Source organism: Engystomops pustulosus, chromosome 9 (assembly GCF_040894005.1).
Source record: "Engystomops pustulosus chromosome 9, aEngPut4.maternal, whole genome shotgun sequence".
NCBI classification, from domain to species: Eukaryota; Metazoa; Chordata; class Amphibia; order Anura; family Leptodactylidae; genus Engystomops; species Engystomops pustulosus.
Window position 1 is genome coordinate 4342408 of NC_092419.1, and position 12062 is coordinate 4354469.

Sequence of the window (12062 nt, forward strand, 5' to 3'; positions counted from 1 at the left end):
TGGTGGTGGTGACAGTGATGGTGATGACAGTGGTGATGGTGATGACAGTGGTGATGGCAGTGATTATGATAGTGGTGGAGCAGTGATTATGATGGTGGTGGTGACAGTGATGGTGATGACAGTGGTGATGGTGATGGTGTTGGCAGTGATTATGATGGTGTTGGAGTCAGTGATGATGGTGGAGGCAGTGATGATGTTTGTCGCACTTGGGGTATGGGCAAAGGGTTAACTAAATTTAGTGTTATTACAAATGAGGAGGTTTATGGGTTCCAGGGTTGCAGCCAGGACTGGGGGGTCTCAGGGCATGTGGGAGGGGGTACCTAGGCACTTTGACATAGTTAGATGAGGAGTAGGGGCAGTGATCTGAGCCGTTGCCCTAGGTAAAGCTCTGGAGGATACTACACCGGTATCTAACATCTGTCAGGTAGTAAGTGACAGCCACGGACACGGCTTTAATAGATGTCACCAGAGAGAGAGTAAGTGACAGTAATAATGTGAGACGACGCCTCAGGAAAAGCTACAAAACAAATAAGTGAGGGGGAAAGTATAAAAGATGCAAAAATAACAGTGAGAGGGGCGAAGAACAAAAGTGCAGGAGCGAGAGAAAGTGAGGAGGAGGCGAGAATGACAGCAGGGGAAAAGTGAGAGACGGCCATGACGGTGGAGGGGAAAGTGAGACCACCACGGGGGGCTCGGGCACAGCCGCTGTGACCTTTACTAAGATGATCTCTGAGGGGGGAGAGAGCGCAGGGGGTGCAGCCGGGCTCTCTCACAGGATTACCCCCTGCGCTCTCATTATTCCACTCAGCTCTCTCACTGTTACCACGGCAACGGAGGAAAGGGTAAAATATTCCGGAGAAGAGAGATAGACGGAGAGAGTGTGAGAGAGAGAGAGAGGAATGGGCAGAGAGAGGGGGGAGAGAAAGAGACAGATGGGGAGAGACACACAGGCAGGAGGCTGAGGGGGAGAGGACCTCACTGTCTACCTGTCTCCCAGTGTTGGTCAGGACTTACCTGATGACTTTCCCTCTGTCCTCTCTAGTGTGACCCCGGCCAGGCTACGCGCCACCTGTATGAGTTGCTGTACAATGACCCCATAAAGATCATGCTGATGCCCGGGTGCAGTAGTGTCTCCACTCTGGTGGCAGAGGCGGCCCGCATGTGGCATCTCATCGTGGTGAGGACATGTCTCGGGACCATGATGCTTGTCTCACTTTCTTTGTTTTTCTCTCCACCTCACTTGTTTTTGTAGGTCTTGTTGTCTTTTCTCCTCACATTCCTCCACTTCTGTCACTTCCATCTTCTCCTTCTCAGTTTCTTCCTCTCTTCTTGCTTGTACTTCTCCGCTCTGCCATTCCCATCCTTTGTTCCTTCTTCTTCTCATCCTTTTTCTTCTGACCTGCAGACCCCCGGTAACCCACCACTCGTCTTTCATTATCTCCACTTGCCTTCTAGTCATCCTCCCTTATAGCTCTTCATCTTCATGTTCTTATCCTACCTTTCTCTTACCCTCTTATCTCCATCCTCAATTCCTCTCCCTCCCATTTCTTATTGTTCATCTACCCTTCCTCCTTCCCTCTTTCATCCCTTTCTCTTCATGTCCTTCCATCTTCCTTCTCTGTCTCACTTTATCTGGTACAACCTCGTCTGTACTTTTCTTCCTCTCCTCTGTGCTATAGTTGCTTCTCTTATCCCTCCGATGCTTCTCTTATCCCTCCTTCCTATCGGCTGATCTTCTATCACTCTACGTTATTGCTCTTTTGATCACTCACCACCGTTCTCCCCTGACGTAAAATCTTTGCCCAATATCATTTTGCTCTTATCTTCCGTGATCACTGGGTAACCTCCTTGTACCCTTTTATGATGTTTCCCCCCTGATTCCATATCTCCGTGTTTGAAGACCTCTCCTGCCCATAGTCTTATATAATTCATCTCTTCACCTTTCAGCTTTCTTACGGCTCAAGTTCACCGGCGCTCTCAAACCGTCAAAGATTCCCAACCTTCTTCCGCACACATCCTTCAGCAACCTTACACAATCCGACCAGGGTCCAACTTTTCAAAAAGTGGGGATGGACTAAGATTGCCACCATTCAGCAGACCACCGAGGTCTTTACTTCTGTGAGTGACGAGTACAAAGAGATCAGAATGAATCATTGTGTAACCCAAAAATCTCACCATAGAACGTAATGGACATAAAAAAAATTGTTTATGTCTATTGTTCATGTTGCCAAATTGACGTGTACATCTTGGCCTGAACTCGAGGAGCTCCACCATCTCCGAGCACAGACCTCAGGGTTGACAAAAGGGCCATTCAAATAGCAAATAGACCATCATCTCCATGTAATGTTGTTCTAGATCCTCTCACAGTATTAAAAAATAATTAAGCCCAAATCATTTGACCACTAAAGTTCCTCGGTGTTTATACACTTAGATGAAGGATCGGTCTATCTCCCAAGCTTTAAAGCCAGGTGAGAGGATATGACGATGGCCGTCTTACAATATCCTCCAGCTCATTATCATCTTAATAATCCAGGACTCCTCCATGGCAATCCCAGAGCTCTCTATAATTATAGCACGCGTTCCACCTTTCAGTAGACCTCGTTGATTAATTCCTTCCCTTCCATCTAGACTCTGGATGACCTGGAGGAACGAGTGAAGGAAGCTGGCATCGAAATCACATTCCGCCAGAGCTTCTTCTCTGACCCGACCGTTCCAGTAAAGAATCTCAAGGTATGGACTAGTGTCGGCTTAGATGCCACTCGGGAGCTTCCTGCTGGTAGGAATTAGAATTGATTGAGCGTGTTGTCCTTCCCGGGAGACTCACCTTAGGACTGCAGCACGGTGATTGACTCCTTACATGGTCAATAAAGATCATTAAATGACTGTTCTCAGCTCCATTCCCCATGACGGTTTCTTCTCACTTTCCCTCCTTGCTTTTTCCAATATTCGGCTTCTCTGTTATTGTCCTGATCTGATTTTGCAGAGACAGGATGCTAGAATAATCGTTGGACTCTTCTATGAAACCGAGGCACGGAAGGTCTTTTGTGAGGTAAAATTAGACAGTCCTTATTTCCTGTGCGCGGCTCGTTTATTCTTAGATCCGCTTGTCTATTCTCTTCCTTCATGATATCTTTCTGTTCTCAGAGTCTACTATCAATTTTCATCAAATTTTTTGCCCAGCGTTTCCACTTTAAATGACAAAAATGTCCTCTTCCACCAGGTCTACAAAGAGCGCCTCTTCGGTAAGAAGTATGTGTGGTTTCTGATTGGTTGGTACGCTGATAACTGGTTCAAGACTCCGGACCCGGCTATAAACTGCACTGTAGAAGAGATGACGCGAGCTGTAGAGGGCCACGTAACCACAGAAATAGTCATGTTGAACCCTGAGAACACGCGTGGCATCTCCAATATGGTAACTTAGAGCTCTCTACGTTTCTCTGTCTTCCTATTAGTGATCTAGGGATTTCTTTGACATAAGCGGTTTCCTTCTGTTCCTTGTAGACATCCCAAGAGTTTATGGACAAGCTTCAAAAACGTCTTGGCAAGGACCCAGAGGGGGTAGGAGGTCTACAGGAGGCTCCTCTTGCCTATGATGCAATATGGGCACTTGCCCTTGCCCTCAACAAGACGGCGTATGAGTTATCGAAGAAAGCACTGCGTCTAGAAGACTTCAACTATAACAATGATAACATCAGCCGGGAGATCTACAAGGCCATGAATTCATCCTCCTTCGACGGTGTTTCAGTGAGTCTCCTGCATTCATCATTTGGTTTTTGATTTATTTTGACGAGTGGTTATTCCATGATTGACTCTCCTCCTCCTCCTCCTCCTCGCTTATCTTTTTGGTTTAATCATTTTTTTAGTCAGGAGAATGATGTCTCTTTCCTTGCGCTGAAGAACTGATTCATGATTAATCTGCAGGTGCCTTGTGAATAGACAAATCACTGCCTAATGTATGGCCTTTCGTGGCGTTACGTGGTGCCGCTATTGGGGTCACATTTCTATAGGGAGATCAGGAATCAACAGCATATACTAAGGCTCCATGGAGAAGACAATGGGGCACATTTACTTACCCGCCCTGTCGCGAATCCCCGAGGTGCGTTGTCCGACGAGGATTTGGAGCTGCCGCGATTGTGCGTCCAGTTCACACTTCTTCTCGGTGCATGTGACTGCTGATCTTGCGACACAATTTGCTTTTTCAATTCCGCGGTTTGTCCGAATCAGTTGGGTTGTCCAACGTCCACTCCCCCCGATTTGTGTCGCATGCACAATCCGATCACGTGCACCAAAAATCCTGGGGCAATTCAGCGCAAAACGGAAAAGGATCGCGAAACCCGACGGAAATTCGGCGTTTGGACCATAAGTAAATGTGCCCCAATATGGCAATATTCTCTATATGACTTCTCCATGGCGTTTAGGAGGCTACACTGACAGTTTTTGGATTTTTTGTTTTGGGTATATTAGTTCCATTCTTGGTAAATGAAGATAATAATAGATTGGTTTGAATAAAGGCAAAGGTCCATCAAGTCCATCCCATGCTCCAGAAGAAGGCACGTATCCCCTTTAAGTGGAGGGGTCTCATGAACTGTGTCAGTCCCTACATCGCACTTCCTTGTGTGTAAACCAAGCTAGAACATCCCATTGGCCGCAGGATTACAATCTCCGCATAGGAGTGATAGATGGCCGTGCGCTGAGCATGGAGAAGGCAATACTTTTTCCTCCGCACAATCTCCATGACGGACGGATCAATACGTCAGAAAAGCCGCATGTTCTGTGCTATTGATCTGTTTTTTTAGAACATGTATTTGCTGACTGTCCCTCTGTGCCGGGGGAATTTATCACTCCTGTTCCATGCGGAGACGCCGATCTCTGCCCCTCCGGGTGATGGTGGAGACGTGAGGCTGGAGATCATGTAGACCTGGTACATCACCATCCTTCATATATCTCCTTCTCTTCCTAGGGGCACGTAGTCTTTGATGCCAGTGGGTCTCGTATGGCCTGGACACTCATAGAACAGCTACAAGGTAGGAGACCACAGAGGAGCAGAAGGTGATAAGCGGCTAAGCCGAGGGGGGGATGGACACCTCAATATGAGACCTGGTGCTTAGGACAGGGGTCGAGGAGCACTCTGAGACCTGGTGATGGAAACGCATTAGGTTTCATGAACAGATGTAATTTATTTTGTATAACCAGAGAGATAAGCGGAGCCTCTATACATCTGTTGCCACTTATCGCTGCAGTAAAGACCATGGAAATCAGTTTGTTAGCCAACTAATGTGCATGGCCAGGCATCGATCAAGCTTCACGAATAAAGGGAATGTGTCAGCAGCTGTTACCTCTCCAAGTGAACTGTGTCCTCACACTGTTGCGCTCTGTGCTCTCTGCATGTGTCCCCTCCGCTCTGAGTGACCCTTATAGTCAGAAAAGAGGGGGGGGGGGACTGCTTAGCTAAGTGGCTCAATCCAGAGAGCTAAGAACACAGCAGTGTGAGGATTCACCTCCAGTGCACTTGGTACAATCCTGGAATATAAATCTATATATCACAGTCCTGCTGATTACACAAAGGTCTGATTACACATCTCTTCAGGGACAATACCCAAAACTGGATGCAGAGAGCACAGAGCACAGCAGTGTGAGAACACGCTCCTAGTGCTCCTGGAAAAATCCTGGAATATCAATCCATATGTCACAGCCCATCTGCATATGCAAAGGTCTGACTGGGTGCAGTCTGTATGGTCACAGCTGCTGACAGGTTCCCTTTAAAGACAATAATCAGACATCTTGACACCATTAAGGCCCTCCAGGAGGTCCCCTGCTCTAACCACTTAACCCCTTGTGTCCCCTAGGGGGTGTCTACAAGAAGATTGGTTATTATGACAGCACCAAGGACAACCTCTCCTGGTACAACAATGACAAGTGGATCGGTGAGCGTGTTCGCGCCTCCTCACGTTCTCGCACATATTTTATCACCTGGGATTATTTTCGTCCCTCTATATTTAACTCCTCGTGTTCTCACCCCTCCCCCTCCCTGTCTTTAGGTGGCTCTCCTCCCGCCGATCACACCAAGGTGATCATCACTTTCCGATACGTCTCTCAGAAACTCTTCATTTCCGTCTCGGTTCTGGCCGGGCTCGGGATCCTCTTGGGATTTGTCTGTCTGTCCTTCAACATCTACAATAGTCACGTTAGGTAAGTCGGGTGGACGGAGACATTCACTCATGATGCTCCTGATCCAACAAACTGTCCACTTAAAGGGGAGGTCAGAGATTAGGAAAACGTGGCTGCTTATTTCCTGAAACAGCGCCACACCTGTTCTCAGGTTGTGTCTGGTATTGCAGGTTCTTCATTAATAAAAGGGCTGTCTCAAGCTGAGATATTATCCCCTATAATATAGCTGATCGGTCGGACCCCCTACTGATCCTAGGTGGGACCCCCACCCTCTTTACTTGGGATTGGTGGGGTCCCAGTGCCCCTGCCCCTCAGCATGTCACTCACTGTCCTGACGATGGGGGGAAATGTTCACACTTGGGACAACCCCTCTACGAGTATAGCTGCAATACCACAAACCACCAGCGGACTGGAGTGGCGCTGTGTCTCACAGAAATCTAATTTTTTAACTCCTTTACACTGGCGGGTTTCACAGCACATTCCTAGGATACACAGGGTAATGGGACCCACAGTCATATAATTAGTCGGACCCCTATCAATTGGCAAGTTATCCCCCGTTATGTGTATGCGGTATCCCCTTTAAGCCACAATACCGCCCCAACATTTTCAACGGCTCTGCTTGCTGTTACTTTCTTGTTTAATGCTCCTCCGGTCCTAATACTTCTCGCAGCTGAGGCTTCGCTGCAGTTACATCGGAGCGTGATGACGGATCCAGCTCTGCTACATCCCTGGGGAGCAGCTCCTGACAGTAAGTGATTGGCAGCTCGTTGGGATCTCATGTGTCGTCCGTCTCTCCCCCTGCAGGTACATCCAGAACTCTCAGCCCCATCTGAACGACGTGACGGCCGCTGGCTGCATCCTGGCTCTGGCCGCTGTCTTCCCCCTCGGCCTGGATGGGCATCACATAGAGACGTGGCACTTCCCTCTGGTGTGCCAGGTAGGTGCATGAGGATGTGCCCTGCTCCGGGCTATGAGCGCCCCCCTCCCCTGTCTCCAAAATCACAGCAACAACCCGAGGGTCCGGCTGCAATGGAGGAGGGGCCTTTCCCGTTTCCCAGTTATCTGTCATTGTAGACAAAATTATCTCTTTATATTTATGCAAATTTATTTGTGGGCGGAGCTATGACTACTGGTGCCAGCGTTTTCTTCTTTTGATGCACCCCAAATATTGCATCTTACACAACTATTAAAAACAGCCATAGAAATAATGTGCTTGTAGGAGAAAAGGAGGCGCACTAGTAGTCACAGCCCCGCCCCTGGTGCGCTGAGAAGCTTAAAGGGTAAAAAATAATTAGTTTTCTACAAAATGAAAGATCTTAGGGACAGGAGCAGTAGTACGGGGGAGATTCATCAGAATCGGATGAATCTGATGTTCTTGTTGCCCAAATTTATTAGATGTGTCTGAGAGCAGAACTGTTCTTGTTGCCCATGGCAGCCAATCAGAGCTCAGCTGTCATTTTATAGACACCTGTGGGAAAATGAAAGCTGAGCTCTGATTGGTTGCCAGGGACAATTATACCAGTTCTAGCTCTCAGACACATCTGATAAATTTTCCCCGGTGACTCATACACTGCGCCCCGTAAAGCTGCTTTCACTTGTGGTGGAGCAGACACACTCCCTTTAAGTAACCAGATGTGTTATTCAGGAATGCAGGAAAGCTGGATATATTGGCGGTCACCCAGCTGTCACACTTTCGGAGGGAGTGTTATTGTTATTGGCAGATATCCCCATTGAATTGGGAGTACTTATAGTTGTCACCCAAGTTTTACTACAAGAGAGATTGTAACATTTAAAGGGGTTGTACATGACTTATAAACGCACCCGCTTTTCACATGTTTATGTGCAGTATTGCATCTCATCGCTGCAGTACCAGACATGACCTGCGCCCAGGGGTGGCGCTGCATGGGATAGAAAGCAGCCCTTTATTTCTAATCTTGTACAGCCCCTTTAACAGAAGCCAGGGCATGCTGGGAGATGTAGTTTGACAATATCTGTAGAGTCGCAGGGGTCAGACTACTGATATATAGATGATGTTCCCTCTAAGGTCGTCCTCTGACCTCCGCCATCTTCTCCTGTGCCCCGCAGGCTCGCCTCTGGCTCCTGGGTCTCGGGTTCAGCCTGGCGTACGGCAGCATGTTCACCAAGATCTGGTGGATCCATACGGCCTTCACCAAAAAGGATGACAAAAAGGAGAGAAGGAAGGTAAGAAAACCTGGACTGAATGATATATCCTCCTCCTCTGCGCCTGGGGCAGAGCCGGAGCCTTCTTTATACACGTCTCGTATGGTGGCGGCCGATAATCCAAATTGGAAAATAGAAATTTTTGCCGAAATTTGGACTCTAGGTGGCGCTGTTTTATTGCTGCTTATGTCTCTCATTGTCCAGTGTGTGTTTGCATGAGGAGTTTTCTCTTTGTGACTGTTACATTACTTTATTCCTGGATGTTTTGGTCACTGGAGGCTCCATATCTAATTTCGAGTTTTGTAAGAGCCGGTGGCTAGAGATTTGCTGTAATGATTTCTCCCCAAAAGTAGAGGAGAATCTGCTCTATAGCTTCCTCTGTCACTCAAAAGCATCACCGGGGTCATATAGGACATTATAGAGATATAGTGACCTGTACTGATGTGAATAAGAAACTTGGAGTTAGATATAAAACTTACTGTTTGCTCCACCTGTGTTTGTGTTTCTCTGCTCTAATGCAGAAGTATCCGCAGGGTCATGTAAGACATTATAGAGATGTAGTGACCTGTGCTGATGCGAATTAGGCACTTGGAGCTAGATATATAGCACTTACTGTATGCTGCAGCAGCCTCTGTCTGTGCTTGTGTCATTCCGCTCTCATGCAGATAGATCAGCAGGATAATATAAGACATTAGAGAGACGTATTGGCCTGCACTGATGTGAATAACGCACTTGGAGTCAGATACAAAACTTAGTATTAGTTGCAGCAGCCCCAATTTGTGTCTTTATCTTTCCTTTCTTTCTCAGAAGCATCAGCAGGATCTTACAGAACGCTATAGAGAAGTATTAACCTGCAATTGGGAGTGAGATAGAAAACTTACTCGGAGGCATCAGCAGGATCATATAGAACATTATAGAGATGTATTGACCTACACTGTTTTGAATAAAGCACTTGTAGTCAGATAGAAAACTCCCTATTAGCTGCAGCAGCCTCAGTTTCTGTCCTTTTCTTTCCTTTGTTATTCAGAAGCATCAGCAGGATCTTATAGAACATTATATTATGTTCTATTAACCTGCATTTGGGGGTGAAATAAAAAACTTACTATTAGATAGAACTGCCTCCAATTCTTCCCTTATCTTTCCCTCCTGCTCAGACACATCGGCAGAATCATATAGGACATTGTAGAGAAGTATTCACCTGCAATGATGTTAAAAAAAGCACTTGAAGTCAGATATAAAACTTAATATTAGCTGCAGCTTCCTCTAATTTTGCCCTCATCTTTCCTTTCTTACTCAGAAGCATCAGCAGGATCCTATAGAACAGTATAGAGCAGCACTGACCATTACTGATGTGAATAAAGCACATGGAGTGAGATAGAAAACTTACTATTAGCTGCAGCAGACCCTCTTTGTGTTTCTCTTTACTTGTACTTTTGATGTATGTAAAGTTTGTTGAAAAGTGAGTGACAAGCACAAGTATCGACTGCCATGGCCTTATCTTATCTTGTAACGCCACGTATCTAAATCAAGTATTGTTACATTTTTTTACACGTTTCACGGGTGATTGATGGATTTGTAATGAGCTCTGCACATTCTTCTCACTATGTGACGCTATAGGCGCCTGGTCTGATATACCAGTAACTAATGATACGCGGGAAGGTTGACACGTCGGCTAATTTTAATTGCATGAAGGTTCCTAATGATGGGCTCGCTGGTAATTATGCTAAATACATGGAAAATTGGTGTAATTTAATGGCTGGCAGAAAGACGTGTGACTGCGGGGACGTGATTATTTCATTATGTCACGCCTGTGGGGAGAATTAACCTGGTGGTGGTCTACAGCTCTTCTGAACCAGCGTTGTGCACCAAATAGAATATAAAGTGGGCTCCCGAGTTGGGCAAATTTAGGTAAGATCATCGACCATCAATGGTTGAGCAATGTGATAGGTTATGGGGGTGACAATCAAAGATTAACGACGTTGAGTCTAGGATGGATCCATGAGAGTGGAAAGATATCACTTTGGGCAGGGTCTCTTTGTTTGGGAAGGACCACTGTAGGGTGTGATGAAGACAAGACTAGAATTATTCCTGGTGTCTATCATCTTCTGATGGTGGTGGTCAATGGCTTTCCTGATACTGTCCATATGATCTTATCGTCTACATAGACCATAGGTTGGGATACTTCATAGTGTTGGACTTAGAGACCACCAGATTAAATGATTCTGGGGGCCCACCCTTCATCTACCTGTAGAAATGTAACCCATGGCAACCAAAAAGGGTTTCAAGGTTGGAGGGTCCTCTTGGGTTCATTATTGGGTAAGAGCCTTGTACAACTGGAGGAATATTTGGTTCTATGGTGGCCAATCGCTGCTTCCTCGATTGGGAATAGGGTGGAAAGTTTTCAGCCAAATGGTACACTGGTAATGGTGGTGTCCATCAAAATATGAAGACATAGAAGTGGTCCTTCAAATCCTTGAGAAACCAGAGTGCGAGCAATGCTTGGAAAGATATCACATGGGGTGGAGTCTCCCAAGAGGCTGTGATAAGGATTTACGCTGTGTTATGGTTCCTGTCGTGTTCTGTGGCTATCCTGATTTGTGGTTCTCTACATAGATCGTGGTTTGAGCTTCCTCCGTGGAACATAGTATGGAAATATTTAGGCAAAGTGATAGGCCAGTGGTGGTGATGTCCATCAGCATCTGACAATGCTGGATCTAGGACTGGTTCAGAAATTGGGATGGAACCCAAGAGGACGTGACCATGTGATAGGTGTTAGTGGTCCCCGCCACGTTCTGATGACATCATAGCGTGCTCCTTCAGGTTAATGTTTTGTTTGCAGTGGAGGACGAGTGGAGATGACAGTGGTGGATACAATTGCCTTCGAGGGATCTCAGATCATCTCTGGGGAACTTTTTGCATCTTTAGAAATACATATTGTTTTTGGCAATGTTTCAGCTGTTGAGATCAAAGCGGCGGCGAATGTTTATTCATTAATGAGATAAAGTATCGCTTACAATATATTATATTAATACCACCGATCCCCAGAGAGCTCCGACACCACGGGAATCACCAGGAAAGGGCTAAAGATACGGAAAGCAAGACACAAAGCCCCTCGACCCCCAAGTTCATCATCTGTGTCCACCAGATCTCCGGGGTTCCATAGTTCAGGTCATGTGCTGAGGGACTCCAATCATTCAAGAACGTCCAGTATATCAGTGCAGTATTGCTCTGGGTCCATAATTTGGTGCCCCAGATTCTGGTGTCCAGTTCTTGATGTCCATTTATTTTGTCCATTAATTGGGTACCTCACATTCTGGTGTCCATGTTGCTCTAGATCTTGGTCTTCAGTGGTTTAGTGTCCATTGCTTTAGTGTCATATTTCATGTTGTCCTTTGACTATGAACTTGTATCCATGGGTTTGGTTCTCCACGTTCTGTTATCGAGGGTTCTGTTTCTTCGTGTCCAGGGTTGCGGTGCCCCACATTCCGGTGTCTGGTTGTCTAGTTCCTTGGTTCTTGGTGTCCAGTAGGTGTTTGCTCCCTATTCCTGTCTTCATTGGTTGGGTGCCTCACGTTCTGGTGTCTAAGTTTAGTTTCTTGGTCTTCATTGGTTTAGTGTCTATTGCTCTATTGTCCTATTTACAGGACATCTACCACCAGGATCATTGTGAACCAAGCGCACTGTCATACTAGTGTGTCCCCCTCTGGTAGGAT

At 46.4% G+C, this 12062-nt stretch overlaps 1 protein-coding gene across 1 annotated transcript in view; it reads left to right on the plus strand.

Moving 5' to 3' along the window:
- The window catches only part of GABBR1 (gamma-aminobutyric acid type B receptor subunit 1), an 81474-nt gene that overhangs the window by 26797 nt on the left and 42615 nt on the right, over positions 1–12062 (plus strand). The window contains exons 6-16 of the mRNA XM_072124803.1: positions 1043–1177; positions 1948–2118; positions 2629–2730; positions 2984–3049; positions 3221–3412; positions 3502–3744; positions 4961–5024; positions 5847–5924; positions 6039–6189; positions 6973–7105; positions 8254–8370. Coding sequence (XP_071980904.1) covers positions 1043–1177; positions 1948–2118; positions 2629–2730; positions 2984–3049; positions 3221–3412; positions 3502–3744; positions 4961–5024; positions 5847–5924; positions 6039–6189; positions 6973–7105; positions 8254–8370 — 1452 coding nt within the window. The remainder of the gene's footprint in view (positions 1–1042; positions 1178–1947; positions 2119–2628; positions 2731–2983; positions 3050–3220; positions 3413–3501; positions 3745–4960; positions 5025–5846; positions 5925–6038; positions 6190–6972; positions 7106–8253; positions 8371–12062) is intronic.